We start from the raw sequence: 27739 nt of genomic DNA, 5'->3' as shown, positions 1-27739 counted from the left end.
AGAATTCCCCAAAGTAGAACACCGTAAGAAATGTGATACTGTATGAGCGAACAAAATACTATTTTCAACATAGTGAAATTTGTTATTGGTTTCAGCTGTCTAAGTGAAAATAAGGTACTCGATAGCTTACTTTTCAAATATGAAATGTGCTTGACCAATTTAGCCTATTGTTCAGAGTAAAACCCAATAATTTGACACACTGGAATTCAGGTAATGGCAAAGCCATAGAAACAATCATGTTTTGTGATTTTTCCTTATTCATCATGAGTTTGTTGACACTGAACCAGTGCTCCGCTTTTTCTTGTATTTCCATAGACTTATCAACAAGAGCTGAATAATTCATAGAAGAGTATATCAAGGATGTATCGTCAGCAAATAGTACACTGTGACATGGCTTCATATAGTTGTAAAAATTATTGATGTAAATAACGAACAAAAGCGGGCCCAAAACCGATCCCTGCGGTACACTTAGGTCAATCGGCCTCAGCTCAGAAAATTTATTGTTATAAAAAAACTCTCTGGAAATGATTATTCAGGAGAGTTTCAATCAAACCCAAAGAATTACCTGTTACACCATAATATGACAGTTTTTCGAGTAAAATGCTGTGGGAAACACAGTCAAAGGCCTTTGACAGGTCCAATACTGTGACCCCCACAACCTTTCTTGTCTCAAGTCCCTCAACTATGCCTCTGACAACACTCATAGTAGCATTGGTGGTAGAACAGTTTTCACGAAAACCAAATTGATAACTGCAAAAAAAATTGTTGATTTCGAAATATTTGGCGAGTCTTTTCTTAATTAATTTTTCGATGATTTTTGAAAAGAGACTTATAATAGAAATAGATCTGTAGTTATCGACAATCTCTTTGTTACCTTTCTTGTGGAGAGGTATCACTTTTGAATATTTGAAGATGTAAGGAAAATTTCTGATTTAAAGATTAGATTTATCAAATTGGTAAATGGGACAAGAATAATATCCTGAGTTTCCTTAATAATTCGACTATTTATTCCATTGATATCCAGACAAGCTGAATTTTTCAAAGATGTAATGATATTTTGTACTTCACCACATGTAACATGAGTTAAAAAGAATGAAAAGCCAGGAGAGGGAAAATTTCTAAAGTTAACCAATTCAGAGACAAGCAGATTAGGTAGGGATTTTACGATATTGGCGGCTATACTTGAGAAAATATTATTAAAGACATTTTCAGTTAATTTCTCTGAGAAACACCTTTGTCTAGTCTTCTATTGGAATAATAAATAAGTAAATACCTAAATAAATGATCTTGACTAGTTGTGAAAGCTATTTTTCGTAGTACAAATCCTTAGAACCGACATAAAACGTCATTTGAAGTAATATTTTGGCAGTAAAAAAAAGTAACATTTACTTAAAAATGATTCATACTTCGCCAACTCAAAATTGAGTCAATTTTACAGATTTCAAGCGCTCTATTTTCCACAACCTAACATCTGATCAATTATTGATGTGAAAGTTAAGTATATGAATACTTGAGTATGAGTGAGGTTACATTATGAAGATTATATTCTTGAAAACACATTGCTGTTTCATATCCAACTAATATAACAGTCCCTTTAGCTACACTCAATGAGAAAATATACAACATAATTCTAAAATTCATAATTAAATCTAAAATATCAATATAAAACGTAGTAACCCGATTGATTTGAAAATTGAGTGGCAAAATAATCTCCGTTTTGATGCCAGGGGGAGGTTAAAAAAAACACATTGCATTATTTTCTTTTTAAATATAATTTTGGCAAAATGGCCTAGGTCTGGTGGCCGAATGATCTTGGATTATATCTAACATAAGCTATATAGGTTTATTTATTTATTTATTAACGGGTAACACCCAATTAAGTTCAAGAGATTTCACAATAAATTATATGAAAACTACAAATAATTACATCTAACTTACTTGCTAAAAGTAAAACTAATTTATTAATAAAGAATAACGGCGAGAAAATAAATTTACTGAATTGAAATATTAATTAAATAAATGAATGATTAAGATATGGAAAATTCAATAATTGAGGATGTTTATATTTATTACCACTTATAATTTATTTCTGAGCGAGCGTAATGCAAACTTAAATTTTGTTTCGTTCAATGAAAAGAAGTCCAGATCTACTGTATTACCACCAATAGCAACTCTTGACAGGGGAGAATGTTTACCGTAGTTACAACGATGAAAATCTATTGCAAATGTTTCTGTATTCCTTGTCAGTTTCCACTCTACGACTACTTAGCTTCATTATATCTGCAACCCTACGAATATCATCTAATGAATGATCCTTCAGGGGCATTTTTAACTTGAACGCCAACAATTTAAGAAATTTGTTTTGTACCCGTTCAATGTTAAGTGCAGGACTTTCATAGGTGGGTGACCAAATGGAACTGCAATAATCTAAGACTGATCTTACCAGGGTGAAATACAGCATTTTTATACATTCAATATTAGAGAAGTCCTTGGAAGTACAACAAATGAAGCCTAGCATTTTTGTTGCTTTGTTTATAGTTTATAATATAATTATAATGTTAATGAAAGTCCAGTTTTTTATTCATCACTACTCCTGAATCAGTTACAAATTTGACACATGTTAAAAGTTCTCCTGATATGTAGTAATCATAGTTTACAGGTGTAGGTACTCGATAGTACGTCATACATTTACATTTATTCACGTTGAGATTCATTTCATTTTATGAACACCATTCAGTAAATCTGTTTGTAATACTAAGCAATCAGCTGGTGTTTGAATTTTCTTAAACATTTTTAAATCATCTGCAAAAAGTAAGATGAATAGAATAGAAATAGAATTTATTCATCATTAAAGATTTTACAATTGCATATCAGTATATTTTAAGTTAACTCTGATATCATTAATAAAAATGTTGAAAAGAAACAGCCCCAGATGGCTTCCTTGTGGTACACCTGATAAAACATTAATTTCGTGAGATATGAATTCCTTGACTTTTACATATTGAGATCTGTTACTAATATAGCTTATCTGCCATTCCAATAGTTTTCCACAAAATCCAATTGCTTTCAATTTCTCACATAAAATTCACTGATTCACTGTGTCAAATGCTTCGGAAAAGTCAGTATAGATGTAAATCGGCAGTTTCTCAATAAAATATTTGGTATTCCACCCGGATCAGGACCAGCAAATTATAAAGCACGAGATTGTTGGCCCTTTGTTTTCATTCCTCTGCTTCATTAACTAAATCAAAGTTTAATATGTTTTTGTTATTGCTGACATTTTGCGTAGTTGGCATGGAGGTCAGGAGTTTTTCCAGGCTTTCTTGGAGTTTTCTGAAATTTTGTTCAAGTGTTTCTATTTGATTTTTCAATGCCGGGAAAGGATCAGACCTTCTTGACAGATTGTACAGAACTATTTTAGTACTTTTTTATTCTTCAATTGCATACATTTTACTTCAAATGCCATAACATTCACAGAATTCCTCGGTAGTAATTTTCTTTTGACATATCATGCAATCCATCCTAATGATTAATTTATTCGATGGGATTAATTGATCCATCCCGTACAACTAACAAGATACTTATTGGAACCAAAAACATAAACAAAAAGAGAAAAAACTTTGTAATGTTTTTTGTCACAAACACTTTGTACACTAATAATAATTGAATTAATTACAAATTGCCGTTCAACACGTGATTTTTAGAAAAATCTATTGTTACGGTTGGATAGATGATCACTTTTGCTGCAATTTGGTATCAATTCTAAGAAAAACTGTTAACTTTTCACTTTAAAAATTGACTTTGAATGGGAGCATAAACTAACTCCACTCACTCCACTGAATGTGGTTACAAAATATGTTACGTATATAGAGACAAGGAGCAAATACAGTTGTTGTAAACTTCAAGTTCGCATCGAGATTCACACTAGGCATAGTTCAGCAATAAAGAAAGTCAGAAAACCCTTCTGCTCAGCAGGTTCCACACCCTAGTCACACCTCTGCAGATATTTCCCAAACAAATTGGAGATATCTTTCAAGAGCGCTTTTGTGTGCTTCAGTTCGAATAACTTCCGAAACATTTCCGATCTCAAACTGTCATCGATATCAAAAGTCAGGGCGAATCTGACAGTATTCTCCCTGAGTTGATGTAGCCCTGCCTCTAGAGACCACTGATAGAAGCCGCTTATATTGTGTGACTTCATCACATAACAACTGATCCACCCACAGAGGCAGGTGTACAGCTCCGTCAGCAGAAAGCGATCTGACAGTTGGAGAACGTCCAATAGGTCCTCGACTCTGTACTCTTCGAATGTTGGGCGCTCAAGCAAGTTTAGAACCCGTTGAAATGTTTCGGAGTCAACGTCGGGAAGTTTTACCTCATCCTTAACGTTTTCTCTAAAGCGCCCACTGAACAGAGTGAGAAAATACTCTGATTTTTTCATCAAGAGTTCATGGCTGGCATAAATCAATAAGCCGTCGTCCAGCCTGAAGGTGGCCAATCCCGATGCTCGTGTGTCTTGTGTCGTTGTTGACAATTGGTCATTCAGCATATCCTCCAGTATCCTGTGTTTTGGAATACCAAGTCTCTCCCTGGCTAGAAAGCAAATCGATGAGATAGCTGTCTCCCTATATTCGTTATCTTGCTCTATGAGTTCCAGAATGATGAGTTCTCCACATGTTACCATTAAATGGAGAAAGTCTTCCTTTCTGGAAAATTATAGTTAGAGTTAATTCATTTGGTTGACTCTATCAGTACAGAGATCAAGATGAAAGTGGGATGTTGATGATTAGAAAAAATTAATCTTCTTGAAAAATGTTGGCAGAAAATATTAAGTTTTTCATTTGGACTTCTTAAATTTCTCAATAAATCAAGTCTGCAATCATATACCAAATATTTTATTATTTTGATTTGCCGCCCTGGCCCTGTGCACCCCTTCCTAACTGGGGCGATTGATGTACAAACAAAGATAAGTGTTTTTTCAAAAATTATTCATGTAATATTTGTGAACAAAAGGGTCATTTACCAAAAATTTGTAGACGTAATAGAAATAATTTTTTGCAGGATGATGCAAATTATTCAGAATTAGATGTAGGTGAGGTATTTGAATCAATGTTTACTATAACCTTAAAACTAAAACAATATGATCCAATTTCTTTGGAAGTTTCAATTAATGGCAGGGTATTTTTATCCGAACTGGAAACAAGGGCCTCAGTTTCAGTAGTTTCCAATGTATTTTGGCAAAAATATCTGAACCGTTTTATGTTAAACTCTACAAATAAAACTTTGTCTAGTTATAATGGATCGACAATAAAGCCGATAGGTTATATCTATGTAAATCACAAATTTTATTAAATTATTTATCATTGACCAAGGGGGGCCACAACTGTTGGGTCGAGATTTTTTAAATTTATTTAAGCTTTCGATTAATAATTTGAATGAAACGAATTTAGAGAAAGTTGACAGTGAAAATATGAAAAAAAGTACTTATGAAAAAATTTCCTTAAGGACTAAGGAGTTTAGTTTCGAACAATGTGCTGAGAATTGCATATTTTGGCATGGTTCATTGCCACATAAACTATGAAATACCGATGTGGGGTGCCCCCTCAACATGCAAGTGAAGTATTCATTATCCAAAAAAAAGATAATAGGAGATTTAGTAAAAGTTGATTCCAGAACCCATGCTAAACCAATCTTTATAAAATGGGTCATACTTACATTACCTTCCATTTATATGTTAGAAGCAATATTGTTTGTACATAAAAATGAATCTAATAGTGGATACAGGATTCACAATCATGATACAAAACACAAAGACATCATCAGGCTACCGAAAATGCATTATCAAAACACAGCCAAACAAACGGAGTTTTTTGTATGAGTTTATTGTATAAGTTTGAAAATGTCAGTGTAGGACGAAACTGCAGTAACGTTAGTTACAAATAAAAGTGGTAAAAAACATAGAAAGTTTCATTTCTCTTTTCTTCAAAACGGAGTTTCTTCCCATAAAAATATATAACACTTTGCCTAGTGAGTGGAAAGACCTTCATATAAAAGAATTGAAGTTCAAAGTAAAAAGTTCACTTATTGCCCAAGTTGTCTAAAAGATTGATGAGGTATTCAATTGTCAGTGGTTCTAATATATGTGCATATGACTGTGTATATGTGTGTGTATATATGCGTATATATATATAAAGTTGAGAATCTTAGCGACTGGATTGATTGACCCATTGAGCGACCCATTGATTGGAAACAAATTGCTGATGAAACAACAAAGGATTTGGAAATACAGGAGGTATTCAGGCATATAAGACTGGGATAGCCAAAATCACTGAAACTATAGTTGAAACAATATTCTAAGTTTAAAAACAGATTTTCTGTTAATGATGTTTAGGTTGTTTGATAATGTGTCATAAGGCTGTCATTCCAGCCTCTCTTAGGGGTATTTTTTTGAAAACCTCTCATTCAACGCATTTGGACATGGTTACATGTGAAAGCTTTGCTCGTTCTAATGTATTGGGGCTTCACATGAATTCAGATAATGAAAATATGATAAAAAGCTGTGAATATTGTATAAAGACTCAAAATTCTCCTTCAAAATCTCCATTACACACTTGGGAATTTCCAGAGAAACTGGTATAGGGTACATATTGACTATGCAGGTCCTTTTTTTTCAAAAATATTATATTTTAGTGTTAATCGACGCATATAGCAAGTGGCCAGAAGCTATTATATTTATTATTACTGATACTATCAGTCTTTTAAGAGAATTTTTTTCCAGATTTGGTTTACCAAATAATTTGGTTTCTTATAATGCAAAATATTTCAAATCGTAGGAATTTCAGATATTTTTAAGAAAAAATTGTATTAATTTTAGGGAAATTCCACCATTCTACCCTGAGTCCAATGGATAAGCTGAAAACTTTGTAAAAGCGATAAAGAAAGCTTTGTTGAAAATTTTAAACAAAGGTAATTTAAAACAATTGAATTCAGTTTTAAATAATTTTTTGCTTTCCTATAGAATAACACCTCATTGCAAAACAGATGTATCTCTAAATAGAAATCCTAGATCTGTTTTGGATTTTGTACATAAAAATGATGTGAATACAAATTGTAAATATAAGTTAGATAATGATGTAAAAAATAGGTTTGAAAGGAAACAGGAAAAACAAAAATATAATAATTGAGGAAGAACAAATAGAGAATATTTAGTTAATGAAACCGTAGCTGTGAGGGATTATAGAAATCAAAATAAACCTAGCTGGATTAAGGGTATTATAAAAAAGAAAGTTGGTTCAAAAACATATTTTGTTATATACCTACTTTAGATAAAACTTGGCGTATGCATGTGATTCAAATCATTGACTACAATTTCTCTATAAAAAGTAGTGTTCAGACAGACCTTTTGTGAAAGAGAAAAAAGTGCAACTAATGTATCTGATATCCTATTTACATGCGGTGGGGAACACCGCATGTAAATAGGAACACCTATTTACATGCGGTGTTCCCCACCGCATGTAAATAGGATATCAACAAGTATGGAGTAGATGTTGAGTTGTCTTTGAGGAATGACGTTTAATACGCAAATAAACCATTCAAAGTAGTGTTAGTTGTTTTGCTCAACTTCCCCAATTCCAAGACATCACAGTTACTCTTGTATTCAGAGAAACGTTACGTCTCCCCAAGACTTTCGCCTGAGTTTCTTTTGGATTCACTCGGATCTTCCAGTCCAGATACCAGCGTTCAATGCTTGTTGCACGTAGATGACCCCCAACTCACGACCTATGGAAGAGGCGAGGAGATCGGTATCATAGGCGTAAAAGAAAACCTTCACGTGGTCGAACCTGGGAAGGTCGCTCACGTAAAGGCTATACAGTAGTGGAAACAGCACATCCCCCTTGTGGCACTCCAGCTAGGACAGGATTCCTTCAATTCGGACCTGAAATGTTCTGCCTTTCAGAAAGGACTTAATCCACCGGACCAGGCCGCGAGGCAGGTCGAAAGGGAGCAATTTGTGCAGAAGGCTTTCCTGCCAGACTTAGTCGAAGTGCTTTGAAATGTCAAGAAGGACAATATACTGTCTTTCTGTTATTCAACTCAGATATGGAGTTCTCGAACAGTCTCGGGGTCTGTAGTTCGATGGAGTCTACCCTTCTGAAGCCGAATTGTTCGTCAGGCAGAAGATTTCTGTCTTCAACTTCTTCTGTCAGCCTTTGCAGCACAACACGTTCAGCCAACTTGGCCCTTGAGCACAGCAGACTAATTGGAAGATGATTCTGGTAAGAAACGGGTTCTGGTGCTGTTTCGGGATCATGATGATCACGGCATGCTCCCACTTTTGGAGGAAGTATCTGACGGCGGTTAAACTGTTAATGATGTTTAGCAGATATCTGATAATGTTCTCAAGGAGCTGCTTCAACAACCTATTGTTGATTGAATCAACTCCCGGAGTCTTCTGGGGCTTGAAGGCTCTTATGTATCCCTTAGTTCTTCCTCCGAAGCTGGACGGATCACGTCGTCATCATTTTCCCTGAGGATTCGCCGAACCCGGTATTCCAGTCTGATATCGCAGTCAATATCATCGTTAAGTTGGAACTGAAGCTCCATTTATGTCTGCAAAGACCAACGCTTTCTCAGCGGGGAGTAGCAGATTCTTTCTCGCACCGAGCACGGTAGTTCGCAGTGTTCACGTCCTTGCAGTTGTTGCACTTTGGCGGGTCAATACGTGGTTTTTTGCATTCACCTGAAAGATGTCTGCCGGCGCACTTGACACAAATGGGGACTGCCAGACAATTACGCTGGCTACGTTGCAAATCTCTGGCAGCGGTGACACTACCCTGCCAACGTTTTTTGATGTTGTGGTTCAACTCTTACTTTGACATTGACATGTTTTTCTAATTCTGGCTCACTTGAACCAAAACCAGAGGTAGCGGATGGCTTCCTCGCATCATCCTGGTGACAGATGATGGTTGTAAGCCTTTTTCGATAAGAGCATCGTCAATGTCAGAGGACACTAGATGATCAGGTACTCCTCTGAAAACTACTCCAATCGTCTGCCTTCGGAGGGGTGTACGTCCTAGGGAGGGTGTACGTGTGGCGGGAAAACTTTTCCCTAACCAACAGTTTAGACATATTTCGGTAGTCTTCCGCTGACGAAGCCTGCACCTGAATGCCGTTTGCCAAGTTGACCGCCTTGGAAAAATTGGATTTTCTCAAAAGTTTCCAACTTGGAAGATTCCATTGTTAACAATTCAGATTCAGAATTGTTATTCCGGGTGTCGCCTCAGAGTTTTATCGCTCTTTTAGCCGATTTTTTCAAAACATCAGGTTTGGTTAGAGAGGATAAAACTCTTCCGGAAGTCTACGCTTTTTGTTGGCCGCTTCCTGTGGCCTGATCGAAGCGGTTCTGTCCTTTAGATGTTCGGAGTGGTTTGAGCCGGCTGAAGTATTTTTGGAGGTCTCGTTCCGCGACGGATCTTCGAGAAGCTCCTTGACTCCTTGCAGAATATAAGAGGGTTCTCGAACCGCCGCCCCGGGATTACCCTTCAACAGTACTGATGGACTCGGACCCAGGCGATCAAGTAAATGGCATATAATCCCAATCACTTCCCTCCTGCCCCTGGCAGTCTAGCAGCTCCTCCACACTGCTACTAAAAATCTCCCCCTCGAAGACTCGCAAGGGTTGGCGGATGATAAATCTTGTTCAAGTCTGAATACACTTACCAGAAGGCTTGGAACGTATTTTCACAGCACAACAAACGCACACACTATATGAGGGAGAGATTACACCTGCCGAATTGCTGATCATCCACCAGAAATCTGTGCTTATGTGGAAAAACACACAAGAAAGTACAAAAACATCCTTATTGATCGGTTGCTAGGGACGCTTATGTATCATTTGTATTGTTGTGTGCACTGAAATATAACTGGATACTTACAGTTACCCCCACAATTTACAGATTATAGATTTTTCAAATTGAGACCTTTGCATATGATCACTTGAAATGTTGATCACTATCAAAACATGCCTCAGCCTCTGCGCTCAAACAGCAAAGAAATATCTTTCACACAAATGTTTTCTGAATCTTTAGGTATATCTTCTGTTTTCGAAAAGTTCGAGACATTAAACACTTATTTTTCTTTGGAATGAATCACAAAAATACTTACTTCACTATGTATGGAATTACCAAAGCAGCCTGGGTTCTCATATTTTTGTCTCCTTTCATCAAAGCATGTTCGAAACTTCCATGGGCTGGCTCTGAATTTGTTACGTAAAAAAAGCACTGTAGAAGTTTGTCAGCCCAATTCTCACGAGAGCGGGAGAACACGTAATTGACCGGGGTCGACAGTTCATAAATTTGCTCAATAATATTGGCCTGGATCAAAGAGGCAAGGTGGGCAGGACATTTGAGAATTTCGTTCCAATAATCTACGATTCTCATCGGGTAGGAATGCCCGTGTCTAAAATACAGGATACTCTGCATCATGAGAAGGACCAATTCTTGTGAGCCGAGTTGAGGATTGGCGGGATCGATTCTGCGGTAGTTTGAGATGAGTTTTGTTGTAACACTGATGAGAATTTCCCTCATACATGCTATCCCATGACGAAAACCACCGAGGAATAATCCATCTAAAAAGAATATATTTGAACGGCACATTCGTCATATTTCTTAATTATTTTCATTTCAATAACGGTGCTTGAAGATTTTGTAGTAAATTAACCCAAAATATCTTTCCCAGTATTAATCATCATTCAAACACTCTGTAATTGAAATCTTATTTTTAAAAAGAAATAATCAAACTTTCTTGACTGTTGAATTCAACTGTTAAAGAAAATCAATGCGGAAGTCGATAAATGTCTTCCAAGTAAAGCCCTCAATAGATAGAAAGAATATTAAATTGATTTTTGATCGAGAGAGTATAATTTGATAGATTTCACTAATCAAGAAATGAATTTCGAGTGGAAGGTAAAACTGAAACATGACTTTAATGAATCCAGAACACCGCAGATGGAATCCAGATTTGCAACACCTCTGTATCCAAGTTGGCGTCATCAGGAGATGAACTATGTTGTAATTTATTTGTGCGGGAGCAATATTTGAGATGAAATTTGAGCAGTACTACAGTGTCTTGTTTGCATTTTGTAATGGGAATATATTTTTTGAAAGGTTTGTTTTTTGAGTTGGTAGAAATTGAAAGTTATGTGCTCGGTATATTGATGATACAATATGTAAATGGAAAAAGAAAACAATTTCGAGTTGTTTTTTGTTCTGATATGTTAAGGCGGAATATCATGTCAGTTCTCACTTCTTTCAGTTTCAACAATGTATCGATTACTGAGCTGAAGCAATACTCATTCCAATATTCCTAATCACTTATGAACACCGCACCGAACACCGTTATTATGGTTAATTAATGAAACTATAAGGAATTCAATTTTTTCCAAAAGGCAGATTCTTTGAAAACAATTATTATAATTGCTCTCAAAACAAATTATTAGTTTTCAAACCAAAAATAATAATTTTTTCGTGTTTGCACTTCATCTCCTGGGAAAGCCAACTTAGTTTGTGAAACGTGCATCGAAAAGTGAATGGCAGTTCTGGTGTTTGGGAACAGTGCTTGTCTTGGATGTATTCTACGCCAGAGCTTCCAGTTATATCATTCTAAATGATTCCCTTAACTAAAAAGTCAATCATCGAATATTTTTCGAAGTTCTCTGGACATTCCATTATTTTTTTGTATATGAGTCGACAACCATAATTATTACCTCTCACTACCCACTACTTTTTTGAAATAGTCAAATTAGTATTATAAAAATGTTAAGTGAATTTACTAACCCATGACCCATGCAGGTTCGTCTCGTACTCCCTCAAGCCAAGTATCTTCGTCATATTGATTTGTCGCAGATTCATCGAGCTAGAAAAATAATAAATGAAAATAATGTTTCAAAAACATATACATAATACAAAAGTATTGAAGAACGATATATCGTATTCAGGGCTTCTTAATTTTTTTCATTCACGTTACATTCACGTTTTAGAATTCGTTTAGAAACACACAAGAACCTTAAATTTAGAAATAGCACAAAGAGTTGTAAAATTTCAGGCGAATAACGCCTGAACTGAAAGAATTAGAACATCAAATGCAGAAATTGACAAAATATAAAATCCACCGCAGAATAATGAAAACTTTCTCGGTTCTATCACCACAAAGGTTTTTACTTTAGCTCATCAAAATATGCAAGGAATCAGTAACAAATTGCTGGAATTGGAATTTTTTTTAGAAGAAAACAAGTGTGACATATTTTGTGTGTCTGAGCATTGGGCTCGTGACAATCAGGTTTCATCTCTTAGATTAGATGGTTTTAAAAATGCTAATTTTACTTGTAGAACAAAATCATTGCATGGAGGAGTAGGCATTTATGTTAGAAATAATATAAATTTCGAAACAGTGAAAACCAAATCTGTTGAAATAGATTTTGAAGTTACAGCAATTAGATGTAATTTAGGTGTATTGAACAATTGTAAGTTGAATACTTTAGTAATAGTAGTTTATAGGAGTCCAAATGGGATCTTTGACATTTTTCTAAATAATCTTGAGGAAACGATTAAGAACTTAATAGAAAAATATAAAAATCCTAATCTCATACTGTGTGGAGATTTCAATATAAATTTTATAGATGAATCCAAAAACCTCAGCTCCTTAAGAGATCTTCTTAGTTCATATAATATCTCATCAACCATCAACACTCCAACAAGAGCAAGTAATCGTCTGGATAATATTTGCACGAATATTGACATAGGTTTATATAATAGCAAGGTGGTTGATAATTACCTCAGTGATCATCAAAATGCCCAACTAATTCATATTGACATTAATTCTGATGAAGCCATTCAAACAACACCCCTGCACCAATTTAGAGATCTTAATAACCAGTACAATATTGAGTACTTTTTATCATTATTACATAATGAAGATTGGGAGGATATGTATCACTGTACAGGAAACGCAAATGAAAAATTTGAGGTCTTCTTTCAAACTTTTAAACACCTTTTTGATATTGCTTTTCCTCTGAAAACTGCGAAACTAAAACATAGATTAACTCAAAAAAAAACATGGCTAACAAAAGGTTTACTAATTTCCGGCAAAAATTTGAAGAATATATATGCCCTAACTCTAACAGGAAATGAAAATTTCAAAGCCTATTATAAAAAATATAAGAAACAATACAAACATCTGTTAAATGTAGCAAAAAAAAAGTATAATAATAGCCTGATTGCCAACTCTAAAAATAAAGCCAAAACTGCTTGGAATATAATAGGAACCAATAAAAATTCAAAGATGAGATCGAATACCATTCAATTGAATATAGATAACAATATTGTTCAGGACACCCAGATAATAACAAATCATTTTGCTGAGTATTTTAATAGTATTCCAACAATACTTTCGAACAATATAAAAGAACCATTATATGAACTCACACTTAAAGATTTCAATCCTTTTACTTTTTCCTTCAAACCTGCTCTAGAAACAGATATAACACGTATAATAAGTAATCTAAAAACTACACATACTACTGGTAATGATGATATTAGCTCTTGTCTGTTAAAAAAGTGTTCAACATATATTGTTAAACCATTAACTTGTGTGATTAACAGCTCTTTGGAGGAAGGAATCTACCCTGAAATTCTGAAAGTCGGTAAAATAAAACCCATACATAAAACAGGTGATAAAACTCAGGTTGAAAATTTCAGGCCCATCACTGTTCCCAGTGTGTTTGCAAAAGTTTATGAAAAGTGTGTGGCACACATGGTAATTTCTTTTTTTGATCTTCATAAACTCTTTAATGCAAATCAATTTGGCTTTAGAAGAGTGCGGTCAACAATGCATGCCATAATAACATTTCTTAATGAACTATATAATAATCTAGATGAAGGAAAGAGAACCCTGGGTGTTTTCTTGGATCTTAGTAAGGCATTTGATTTGGTTAACCATAAAATCCTACTAGATAAATTAGAAAAGTATGGATTTAGGGGCATTCCATATAAATGGTTTGAAAGTGACCTGGGCAATAGAACACAATATGTGAGATAGACAAGTTTAAGTCTATTCACCGTAATTATACCATGGGAGTGCCACAAGGTTCTATTCTGGAACCATTGCTTTATATAATATATGTCAATGATTTTGCAGGTGATGTTGTAATGTATGCAGATGATACAACCTTACTGGTAAATGGACCAAACATCTCCGCCACAGTTGACTCTGCTCATATAGAAATATTGAAAGCACAGGATTGGTTCTCCAAAAATAAATTAGTTTGCAATGATAAAAAATCCTCTTTTGTAAGATTTAGTTATGCACCAAAAGGGTATGATCACAGCTTACTTTTAAAAGCATCAAATGGTTCGTTAAAACAAGTAACATCAGTTAAATTCTTGGGACTTAACCTCTCAGAAGATTGTAAGTGGAATCATCACATTCATGAAATGTGCAAAAAAATATCACCAATGTGCTATTGCCTGTATCAACTTAATAAAATTGTGGACAAATCTGTATTACTTATGTTTTATCATGCACATGTTCACTCTTTAATCTCATATAGCATATCAGCTTGGGGTTTATCTAGTGAAGCGCAAAGGGTGTTTATTTTACAAAAGAGAGCTGTCAGAAATATTCAAAGAGTAAGTAGACGCACGAGATGTAAAGAACTATTCAAAATCCTAAAAATTTCAACCTTACCTTGCATTTATATTTACCAGATACTGATGTTTGTAAAATCAGACAGACAATTGTTTGCTCCATTGAATAGAAACAAATACAGTACAAGAAATTCAACTTTATTGGAAATACCAATTCACAGACTGGCCAGGACCGAATCAAGTCCTTTTTATATGGGTATCAAATTATTTAATAAACTGTCACCTCATGTTAGAGAAATGTCGCTGAGAGAATTCAAACAGTATGTGAAACAACTTTTAATTGACAAAGCCTATTACTCTGTTGATGAGTATTTGAAAGATCCTATGTAATGTATAATTGGTTAATGCCTTCATGGGTTGATTAGAATGCCAACACAATTACCAAATGTGGCTCAGTTCATAATTATATTTAATTTTGATGTACCTACAGTTTCAATCATATAATCGACTGTTTCAATCAACGGGGTTTTCTATCTATCTATTTAGATTTTATTTTATTTCATCTATCATATTTATTTTTTATTTTTATTATTGACTTGTTCTATGTCATCATGTTATGATCGTTATGAACGAATAAATATTATTATTATTATTATTACAGTAAAAAGGATTAACGGGGTCTCTCAGTCAAAAAATCAAAAATCAACTCTGCTCTACTTTGCCAAGCTTTCACTTCTAATGGGAAGCTTCTTCAGGGCAGTAAAAAAGAGTGAAAAACAATGAATTGAACATAAAATTGTGAAAGTTAAACAACATGTATGACATTTGTCATTTGTCAAAACCAAAAAATCCTATTCCTTTTTCAAAGAACATTTTAGATAATAATTACTGTTATACTTGTAAGTGATAACCTACCCTCATTATGTCATGGCCCAGACGACTAAGTAGCAAAGAAACATCCACAAGTTTGAACTTCAGATCATTCGGAATTCCCAGGGCACGACGCAGACTATTCATCAAACATGGAATAATATTGCAGTCTAATTGATCTTTCATAAACTCTACACAATTCCAACAGTCGAAAGTTGTGACAATGGAGAAGAGGCACCTCATTTCCCTACGGGTAGTATAGTTAAGTGTTTCCATGACTTTGAGCAATACCTTGATGCACTGCCTGCGTTCTTCCAAATTATGTTTGAAAGGGTGAGAAATGATGGTACAGAGACTCTCGATGTAAATTAGACATTCACATGTTACTTCTGTAATAAAAAAAATCGTTAGAGGAACAGCAATATATCAAGTCGGGGTTCTAATAAATATTAATTTCATCAACAGATATGATTCAGTATATCTATGAAAATATCGTCCGCGCCTTTGACACCATCAATCCATACTTCTTGAAGATAAAATTAGAAGCAATGAGCATTCGAGATCCCATACAGTCTTTCATTTTATCATACATGAACGGTAGAAACCTAAAAGTTGAGGCCAATAAAGAACTTTCAAAGGAAAAAATATTTCCCTTGGAACTCCTCAAGGTGGAGTATTGGGTCCTCTGCTGTTTTTATTGTATATCAATGACCTACCTCTCCACATTAACAAAAGACAAGTCTTCATTTATGCAGATGATTAAACAATTATATTAACTGCTAACGATACATTTGACTTGAATGATATATAACTAGTAGTGAAGAACTGCACTCAATGGTGTGAGAGAAATCACCTCATTAATAATATGGAAAAAAAGTGCCTTATCCAATTCAGTAGTCCTCAAAAACACTTCAACAACATGAAGTTCAACTTAGGCTACACTGATATCTTAGCATCAGAAAGCACAAAATTCCTTGGTATGGAGCTGGATTTCAAATTAACTTTCAACAACCAAATTGAACTTTCATAGAAACCACTTGAATAACATGTATTACGCTCTTGTCTACATGGCAATCAGCTGTAATATCATTACATGGGGTAGGTCAACTGAAGTATCACGAGTGTTCATTATACAAAGACGATTTATAAGACTCATTTTTAGCATGGATTACAATGAATCTTGTAGAAATACTTTCAAACAGGAAAATATTCTAACGTTCCCTGTGTTTACTTAATATAAGTTCACTCCTTTTATTCAATGACTAAATACATTGAGTTGAATATTAGAACTACATCCAATGACCGATAGACAAATTTTCTACACTTTTAATTTGTTTTATATGTACATTTTATTTTATATTTTCAACAAATTTTGTAAATAGGTGGCATCCAAGTATCGACTTATATTTGTATGTGTATGCTCCATCAATTATTTAATGTTTTATGTGTAAATACCTGACTATTCAAACTATTATATTTATGGAGATTAATAAAATTATCTATCTATCTAAATATATGACAAAAAGTACCAACATTTTAATGTGTATACTGTTTCTTTCTTGACTTGTAAAAGCACGATGTGTATTATTACCAATGAAATTGATTAATTGGCGAATCTGAGTGAAAACAACGTAATTCTAGATGGAAAACTCAGGAGCCCTAGTGCTTGTGTCATTTTGAACGAACAACAGTTTTGTAAACAATAATTTAAAAAAATGTATAGTAGTGATATTTTCAGTCCATTATTTAAAATTGAATTGGATTCAGTAACGATCTGAAATTCTACTTAAGAGAAAAATGTTCATTCACTTACTTCTCAAATCTGAAGTCGACAATTTATTGTTGAGAATATCAAATATTCCCCAAATCGGCAGTTCACGCTCATTTGTAGAGTCCAAAAAGTTTCGAACAATTTCCACTGTATGTTTTGGCGACAGAAGCAAAACTTTTGTCAGAAACGTTGAGCAATTTTCTCCTTCGATGTTCTTCGTATTGGAAAAAATATTGTAACTGTTGTTGAAGCCAGAAAAGTATCGCAACGCTTCGATGATTTCCTTCAAAAAATACTCCTTGGCGCCGGTCTTTTCCCACTCCGCGGTGACCTTCATGAATACAGAGCACAGAACATTCATCGCCTTAAAGGGTCCGAAGAGAGCCGAAACCGTTTGGGGTTTCAAAAGATATCTGGAATCATTAATAAATATTTGAAGAATAAAAAGATGCAATTTATTAGCTTGACTCACCTAAAAAAATCAAACATATAAGGAAGGGGTATGTGTTTGCAGGAGAAATTAGATTTTGGGAAATAAGAAGAAAATCAAAAACAATAAAAGAAAAAGAAGCTTTTTCCCCAGTAGAATGTATACAGTAGAATGCGGATATAACGACCTTCAAGGGACCGGATATACTATGTCGGACTAACCGGACAACGCACAAAACGGATTAATTTTGTGGTAGTCATGTGTACATGAAACTAACCTTGAGTTAACATTATCGTCTGTAAACGGATAGTCGTTATAAGCGGAGTCTTTATATATGAATTATACTGTATAAGTATATAAGTAATCTTTATATACCGGACGAATTGAATATAATAAATCAAATCAATAGTAAGATGATATGACCTGGAGATTTCAGGAAGAACTATCCTCCCAAAGTTTCAATCTTCTTCAATTCCAAAAACGTGAAAGCCTTTCTTTCGAAACTATAACAGCTGATGATTATTTTCAGACATATTAGCAATCAGGTCTAATGTTTGTCAGTAGTAAAAACTAATTTTCAGTATATTTGATCTGAATTGTTGGAAAAAGTATCATAAAAACACCGTTTAGTTGATTTGGCCGAAACTGCTTCACTATATTTATAGTTTCTGAAATATTTTTCATAAATCAAAAATTTCAATTATGACCAATCACAAACTAATTTAATATTGAATAACTTTTTTCGAGATCAATTGCCCTAACACCAAACTGATATTTTTGCACTCGACGCGCGTTTCGCCAACAAAATTAGCATCCTCAGGAGAAGAAAATTGCGTCGAGTGCAAAAATATCAGTTTGGTGTTAGGGCAATTGATTTCGAAAAAAGTTATTCAACTTTCACACCAAAGGTTCCAATCTCATCGTTATTACTTTAATATTGCTGAACCAGTTTTCATGTGACAGCAATATTTTACTCCTTATCCTCTGTGTCAAATTTTAAACTAGTGTAAACTATCAATTGTAACTACTGTATAAAAATGTTGCCAAAAATACAATTCTATTCCCATTGTTCAATTATTCTTTTAAAAATCTTACTCTTAATGCATTTTAGGTTTTAATAAAATTAATTTAAGAAGATATGCATAAAAACTAAAATAATCATTCCCTTCAGAAGGCTACTTGAGGTATTGAGATACAATGAACGTCAAAATGATTGGGAATAATTGAATATATCTTTCGATTGTAAAGCAATTTCTTTAATTTGGTACATTTGAATCATATACTGATCGTGATACTAGTTTCTGGTACTACCAGTTAGCCTGAAATGTTATAATTATTTTTATTTGACCGGGTAAACCTGCATGTATTTCTTTCATAAAAAATCAATGAGAAATTGCATTGCCAATAGACAATAGAATTTGACTATTCTGAATCTCGAAGATAAGTTTTTGAAAAAATGAAAATTCGCACCAATATAGTAAAATAATCAAAAAATAATGAATTTGTAAAAAACAAAATATCTGAAATTCCTATATTTTTTTTTTACTTATCCTACATTATGTCAGTATTTTTTATAACTTTTCCAAATCAACAACACTGGTTATATAGTAATTCTCGGTATTTTCACTTATTACCAAAATAAGGTAATATTTTTATTTCTACAAGATTTTCTCATGATACTAAAAAATAGTATTGTTTATAGAAATCGTCGACTGATGAAGTTTTTCTGCAGAAAGTTCTTTTAGTTATGCACCTAATTTTAATATAAAATTTTTATCAAAAAAATATGATAGAAACTGATCTATATTTGACGAAAATCCCTTATAACATATTCAAAATACACACTTCAATTTGAGATTTTAACCTGATAGTGTGCAAAACTGTGGTTTTGAAAACTTTCAAGTTCAAATCTCACATTAAGGTGTGTTTTTTGATTACATTTCCATTTCAGGACAAAACCAATCAGTCAGACCAGAGAACTCCAAAAAATATTTTTTTCTTTTCTTTATTTAAAAAAAAATAGGTAACCCTAATATACATATATATCCCAATTAAATCAACGGTGTATATATACAACATTAGACACACAAACACAAAAAAAAGAAATACAATGCAGCAATAATATACGAAAATCACAATTTTAAAAATAGAATTAATAGAATTAGTAGAATTACAAAAATTACAAGAATTGCTTTCAGTACATTATCTATTTCATCTTAATAAGTTCTTTCAATTTTTTTTTAAACAAATTTAACGATGATGATGTTTTAATGAAGTCTGGTAGTTTATTAAATTCTTGGAAACCTTTGAAAAATGAAGAGTTCATAGTACTGCGATAAGCAGTGCTGCTAATGTGAATGTCATTTTTACCCCGAGTGTTATAAGTGTGAATGTTTCTATTCAATATTATAAATGTATGAAAGTAATCAGGAGCCAGGTTATTCAATATTTTATATACAAAAATCATTGTGAAATAATACAATCTTTTTTCGACTGAGAACCAATTAAGCGTTGCTAACATAGATCTTATGGGGGTGGGACGATTACTTCTCAGAATTATTCTCATGCCACGATTTTGAAGTTTTTGTAGCATATTCAGCTTAGTAAGATCAAACAAAAACAGGGCTGATGAGCAATAATCAAAATGCGGCTGAATAATTGAATTATATACCGTGATTTTTGTTTCGGTTGATAATTCCTGGGCTATACGAGAGAAAAAATACAGTTTTTTTGAAATTTTTTGATGAATATAATTGAAATGGGTATTGAAGTTCAGAAAGTTATCCAACTGGAAGCCCAAATACTTGATATTCGATACAATTTCAATTTGTTCATTATTGATGTTTAGGTTAAGGCTATTAATATTAATGGTATCATATCTGTATTTACTTGTGAATATCATAGCCTGACTTTTAGACACATTCAATTTTAATTTATTCAAACTCAAATACTTGCTAATTGATTGTAAAACATTATTCATTTTTTGAATAGCCGTATCTAGGCAGACGTCACTACAAGCAATTAAGGTATCATCAGCAAAGAGGTTAATGAATTCGCATTCCATAAAGAGGTTAATATCATTAATGTATAATAGAAACAATAATGGGCCCAAAACACTTCCCTGTGGAATGCCAACATCATTATCTAACTCAGACGAAACTTCAGACTTGAAACGTACCCTTTGGCTACGTTGCTGGAGGTAGTTATTTAGCCATTGGTATACCTTGCCCCTTATCCCATATTGCTTGAGTTTATCCAACAATATTTTACGATCAATGGTTTCGAATGCTCTCTTCAGATCAAGGAACACAGTAATTACATATTTCTTATTATCCAATTGAGTTTTTATATGGCATAAAGTTAATTGTAACGCGGACTCGCATGAAAACTGTTTTCGAAATCCTGACTGATTATTCATTAAAATACAATTTGACTCAACATGATGTAATAACTGATCGTATACAGCCACTTCGAGTAATTTTTCGATAGGTGGTAATGTATTGATTGGGCGAAATTCATCAGCTTTATTGGTGTTAGGAACTTTTTGAATTGGTATAATAGTGTTAATTTTCAAACTTTGTGGAATTTCACCAGTAGTTAACGATGTATTAACGAAATTTAGAATAGCATGTCCTATAGTTTCAAATATCTCCTTTAGCATCCTACAGTTCAATATTTCATGAATAGAAAATTTATTGTTCATGCCGCGGATTATTTTTCGTAAGTGAGGAATTGTGAGTACTTCAAATTTATTGAATGGCATGTATATATTATTATTTAAGTTGGTCCAGTCTTCATTAATATTTATACTATGAACTATACTGTGAATGCTTTCAATAAAGTAGTGATTAAAACTTTGTGCTATTTTTAAGTTGTCTTTTATAGTTTTTTGCCCATCTAATGTATCAAAAATTATATTGAGTGGAGTTCAGATCATTTTTAGTAACTAATTTTTTTAGTGTTTTCCACATTTCTTTTGGATTGTTTCTGAATATATCAATCTTATCAAAATAGTACTGCCTTTTCTTTACTTTCAGAAGGTTTGTCACCTCATTTCTAAACCGTTTGAAAATTTGCCATTTACTTTGAGTTTCATCATTAGAGTTATTTCGGAAATCTCTGTAAGCTCTGTCCCTTAATTGAATTTTATCAAATACTTCATAATCGAACCATGGAATATTTGACTTATATCGACACTGTTCTATAGGCGCCATATCGTTGATTACTTTTTCACATTTTTCCAAGAGATCGGGATAAATAATTTCAACATTAGCGGAGTCCAAATTGAAAGTTTGCATCATAAGACTAATTTTAATATTATCTAAATTTTTAACATTAAGTTTTCTGAATTGCTTCACATTAACTTCAAATTTGATGCTATTAATTGAATTGACTGATATTATCGAGTGATCAGTGATTTTGGGGCAATTATGAACTTCAGTTTTTAAATTATTGACATTACTCAAGACATAATCAACTAGTGTTTCGCTAGTATTTGTAACTCGGGTGGGATCATTTACACATTGTTCAATTCCATATGATAGTAGAAGGTTTTTCATTTTTTCACCATAAAAAGAATTAATAAGCAGATCTATATTAAAATCTCCAACCACAATGCAATTTTTATTCGAAGTGAACAGACTATCGCAAATAGATTCCAAATCCTCAATAAATTTTGCATTAGAACTTGATGGTGAATGATACAAACATCCAACAAAATAAATTTTCGTAATGAAGTCAATTCTTAATATTATGCCCCAATAGTTATCTTGTAGTTTGAATGTTTTGAATACAGAATAATGAATGTCATTTCTAATATACAAAATAACACCACCCGTAAATCTACTATTAGAGTCACAGCGAACATAATTATAATTATTAATGCAAATTTCGTTATCTTCAATATCTATGGTAGTTCTGGTTTCACTCAGTAAAATGAGCTTAGGACAGTAGCAGGCAATACATTCTTGAATTTGATCACGATTTTTTACAATGCTTTGAGCATTAAAATAGATAATATCTGAATTATATAGTATATTAGGGCTTACTGACCATTTTTTAGATCCTGTTTATCTACAATAGTTGGTTTATTGTTTATAAATTTAATTGTTTTATTATTGTAACCATTTTCAATCATATTTTTCAGATTTTCCTTAATGAGTTGAAAATATGCACGCTGTGCCTTAGTTTGATCCCCATATATTCTGATACTGGGAATATCACAAAAATGTTTATTTTTCAAGATGAACTTTGCATCATCTGATGATTTTAAAATAACTTTTATGGGTCTAATTTTATTAGCAGTATACTTTCCCAGCCTGAACATTTTCAACTGGCTCTTATCAATATTGTTGAAGTACATTTCATCCAAAACAATCAAGGTTCCTTCAAAGAAAATTAAAAATTTATAACTCAAAATATGGAATAATTATTATTCTATGCTTCCTATAATTCTTACCTAAAAAGCAGTAACGTCCTGTTAGGAGTAGTTTTAGAACAATCTTTACTCACAGCCATTTCCAAAAACACCAAAGAACGTTTCACAAATTCTGGATATCTAGTGATGATTATGTGAGCATACTCCTCTTTTGCTTTACACATAATTGCAAGAATGTAGAATATTCCCTCATTGATTTTAGTTTCTTCTGGATATCGCCACATCAATTTGGTTAATGATATAAAAATGTTCTTGAAATTTGAAAAAATCAAATTAATCATCGAGTATACTCAAGAAACTCAGTTTATAATATAATATTCATTTTAAATTATTATTCTGAAATATTTCAGTGTCATTATTTTTCGAGTTTGAAAGCCGTGGATTTTTGGAATTTCTTCCTGACGTTTCGCTGGCGCGGGTGGCTAGCTTCTTCAGAGGTTTAACCATCATGACTTGCTGTCCAATGACTATTTTTTAAGCTTTGTAAAGCGTATTTATGCCTTGTCAGGTAATCAGTTGTATTTGTACTTTTACTTGTCCCTGCACTTGAACCTGGAACATTAACAATCTTGCTGCCTGTTGTCATTCTGTTTGTTATTCTCAAATTCCTTAAAATGGAATATGGAACCCCATTTTAACAGCAAGCCATGATGGTTAACCTCTAAAGAAGCTAGCCACTCTCGCCAGCGAAACGTCAGGAAGAAATTCCAAAAATCCACGGCTTTCAAACTCGAAAAATAATGACACTGAAAATCTCAGCCGCAAAAGTCTAAACCATTTGGTCTGAAATATTTATTTTCCAAAAACTAACCTAATCAAATATTTTGGTAAAGTAAAATTTGGACAAATTCAAGTAGCCAATATGTTAAATGACGTATAGAGAAAAGTCAATATCATCGAATGGCAGATACTTGATAAATATTAATGTTACAATTTATTTATTTTGGTTTACCATATAGATGCATAAAAGAGGAAAGTCAAACTTTGCTATATTATAAACCATATCATATACGAAGACGATTAAATGGGAAAAAAGGTAACTGTCATCGGGAACAATACAATAGTCAAAGAAAATTTACGGGGACTCTCGCCCTTCTAGAGTTATACAGGGAAAAACAAAAAAGCTGTTTTTCATTTTTTTCGAATGGAGTTGTTATTTCGGAGAATATAACAAAATGGAAAAGGAAAATGTTACTGTATTCAAAGTGTACTATGACGATGTAATAATAAATATTCAATGAAACTTTTCGTGCCACCATGGTCACAATCAACTTTTTTTTAAATATGGACCTGCCTTTTTATTACAGATATTGATAAAGCGATAAATTCACAATCCAAGGGTATATCACATTTGTACATACAAAGCAATGTTTGGTTCGTAAAAATTGTCAATGGCTCAAACCCTAATTTAATTGAAATACAAGAGAGATTGAGAATAAAGTGTTTTTTCAATTATTAAAAATCAGAAAAATACATGACGAAACTTTATAAAATTAAGTTTCATTCTGAAATTTTCACTAAACAATTAGCTGCTATTTCAATAAATTACACATTTTTCTAAAAACTACTGGACTGAAATATTTCAATTCTGCTCTCGACAGATAATATGTGCAACAGTTTTTCAAAGGGTAGCATTTTATTGATTCCCTTCATCTACTTTTTGGCTATTTCACGAGATTTCATTTTAAAATTTGCTACATAGTTAAAAAAAAAGGGAAATAAAACAAGTACTTACTGAACTTTCCATACTTTCTAGCTCATCCATCATATTACTAAAATCCATGACACAATGTATGATGCTCAAAGAAACATAGATTATACTCTTCTCATTCGTTTCTAACGCCTCCAGTACGAATTTCAAGCAATTCATCTCTTTAAACTCCCAAAATTCTGGGGGACATTTTAAACGGTTTTGAATAGCCGTTAATAATTTGAAAAGGTTTGTAGTTTGTGTCCTCTTATGTTTCCTTTTCATTACCTGAATGAGTTCAGTGAAACTTCTCGTTTCAAATTTTTCTGTCATTTCTTACTCAAAATATTATTTCACTGCCGTAATACTTGTTAATTCAACTTTAAATATGAAATTTTCAAATTTGGTGAAAACACTAATCACTTTCATTCGGCAATAACCTTGGATTTTATCGAATTGAATTGATTTGATTGAACAGTAAATGCTGTCTTCTTCTTCTTCTCGTTTTTTATGGTCTTAGCCACTTCCTTTCGGCGCAGTAGACCAGTCTCCTCCTATTGCAGAACGGATGTTATGCAATAGTCGCTTCGTCCGGAGACGTAGTATGTCTTGCTTAACGCAAACTGCGTCTTTATGTTGTTGATATACATTTTTTTATCAAATCCGTAATTGTTTGTGCTCACAGGTGGTTTATTTTTGATTTAGGGGTATCTGGGATTTTAACAGCTTTAATTAGGAATATTTGGGATATTAGGAAAATTAACCTTCTCATTTTTCTTTATACCTGTATGTGGTTGTTAACCATATACTTAATCAAATCTTTGCAAATTCTGTAGTTTAAGTTTTTCAGTACTGTATTTCATGTTCAAAGGGGCTGATATTCCATTTTGAATCATTTTTTGATGAAGATCTTGTCCAGGGATAGTGTTGATGGGACACTCTAAAAATTAATGGGTAATTGTTTCTAGTTGTCCACATTCACAGTTTGGGCTGTTACTACTCCCAATTTTAAATAAATGATATTTACAACTACAGTGACCTGTTCTCATCCTGATGATGCTGGTAATATGCCTTCGATCTATATTCGGTATTTTCGTATACCATGGTTTTGAAGGATATTCGGATTGAACCCTAAAATACATCTTCCCTTTGTTTTGTATCTCATTTTTCCATTGTTTATAAAATTTTGAATTAATTGTTTGTTTTAAATATGAGATGAAATTCTTTTTATCTAACTTAATATCCAGTGAAATATTTAGAGATGTACCAATTTTTGCCAAAGTATCCGCTTTTTCATTACCTTCGATCTGTTGATGTCCGGGTATCCAAGTTATTTTAAAAGTAATGTCATTTTGTAAGGCTAGTCTTATTCTGTCTTTGATAATTAATGTAATGTAATCGCAATGTATTGCGATTATATTAATACATTTTATATTCTTTTTATTGCATACATACCCCAATACTTTCATGTATTGCTAAAATTTCCGCGTCACATATACTTATATGCTCATTCAGTCTAGCTGAAAAGGCATAATCAATCCCAAGAATGTTAATACCTATTCCCACTTCATTATTCTATTTAGATGCATCTGTAAATACAAATGAGTATTCTTCCTTTAATTTCTCAACGAATAATCTAAAGTTGTTTTTATTTCCGGTATCAGTTTTTTTAAGCTTTGAATCTATTATTTCAATTTCTTGAATGTATGTATCATATTCGAAACTAAAACTCGGTATTACCTTACTTTTATATACAATATTTTCAAAATTAATACATTTTTTATATGCTTCTATTGGAGGCTGGATTAATTTGAATATTATGGTATGGAGCATTATCGCTCACGACTACCGAATTCACAGGTAAACTTGGGAGTAACTTTTGTAACCATTAACCATAATTTTTAGAATTTATTTCTGAATAATAATACACTGATGTTGTGTCTGATTTAAATATAAGCCAAATTTTAGGTATAAAGCCCATGTCACCTCCTGCATGGACAATTAGTCTTGGTCCCATCGCAACTTCGCACCTCAGCAACTTCTGATGCTTTATAAAGCTAAGATCAGACCTTCTTTGAAGTATTGTTCTCATGTATGGAGCTCTGCTCCTAAACATACCCTGAAGTTGCTGGATTCAATCCAGAAAAGAGCAATCCGACTGATTGGAGACGCGAACATCACTTGCAACCTTGATAGTCTGGAACATGAAAGATAGGTTGAAGTTTTGTCTCTCTTCTTTATAAACTTTTACGACTTTCAAGTGACTCGCGGCACATTTGATTCCACCAAGAGCGGTACATATCAGAAATACGCGACGGACTGTGCCTGCTCATCGTTATGAGGTTCAACTCAGTACACCTCGAACTTCACTGTTGAAGAACTCTTTCATCTAAAGAACTGCGTTTATGTGAAATAAACTTCCTGAGAACTTTTTTCCAAATGGATTTAATCTCCAGCGATTCAAATCCAATGTGAATCGCTACTTTCGCACAGGCACCGCTATGTGAGCGCCTTAAGGATTTTATTGTAGTGCTTGTGTTTTATCCTTAATTTTTTTATAATTCTTTAGTTGTTTCATCCTTCCAGTTCTTGGAAGATATATATGTCCAGTATGAAGGTATGTTCCCACAAGAAACAAAATGGGTAATGTTCCTCAATTTGGGTTATTACAGCAAATGCAAGTTTGAACAAAATAAAGTTGAGTTCAATTCATAAGTTTTTCAAATTCACTTCGAAAAGTATTCAAATTGATGTTTCAAATGTTGGGTTTTAATTTTTAAAGGGATTTGTTTCTAATTCACATATTGGCAACAGCGCCTATATCAAGTTGAAATAATTTAAACGTACCTAGATATTCTACTCTTAAAAAGGAAAATTACCTTTATGAATCAACAATTAA

General features: G+C 33.1%; 1 protein-coding gene across 1 annotated transcript; it reads right to left on the bottom strand.

Annotated features, from left to right (window-relative positions):
• Positions 1 to 3836: 3836 nt before the first annotated feature.
• Positions 3837 to 27727, bottom strand: LOC111514137 (uncharacterized). The gene is made up of 7 exons (XM_074175922.1): positions 24886 to 27727; positions 23172 to 23401; positions 17326 to 17696; positions 15558 to 15901; positions 11835 to 11913; positions 10165 to 10627; positions 3837 to 4706 (listed from the first exon to the last, which is right to left on the bottom strand). Exons 1-7 carry the CDS (start codon positions 25171 to 25173, stop codon positions 3986 to 3988), a joined length of 2496 nt encoding a protein of 831 aa, XP_074032023.1. The 5' UTR covers positions 25174 to 27727; the 3' UTR covers positions 3837 to 3985.
• Between the last annotated feature and the right edge of the window lie 12 nt (positions 27728 to 27739).

Source organism: Leptinotarsa decemlineata, unplaced genomic scaffold, assembly GCF_025532065.1.
Source record: "Leptinotarsa decemlineata unplaced genomic scaffold, Ldec_3_MD MMD2_tig00001393_RagTag_RagTag, whole genome shotgun sequence".
Taxonomy (NCBI): domain Eukaryota; kingdom Metazoa; phylum Arthropoda; class Insecta; order Coleoptera; family Chrysomelidae; genus Leptinotarsa; species Leptinotarsa decemlineata.
The sequence above is the reverse complement of the archived record's forward strand: the minus strand, read 5'-3'. Positions and strand labels throughout refer to the sequence as shown.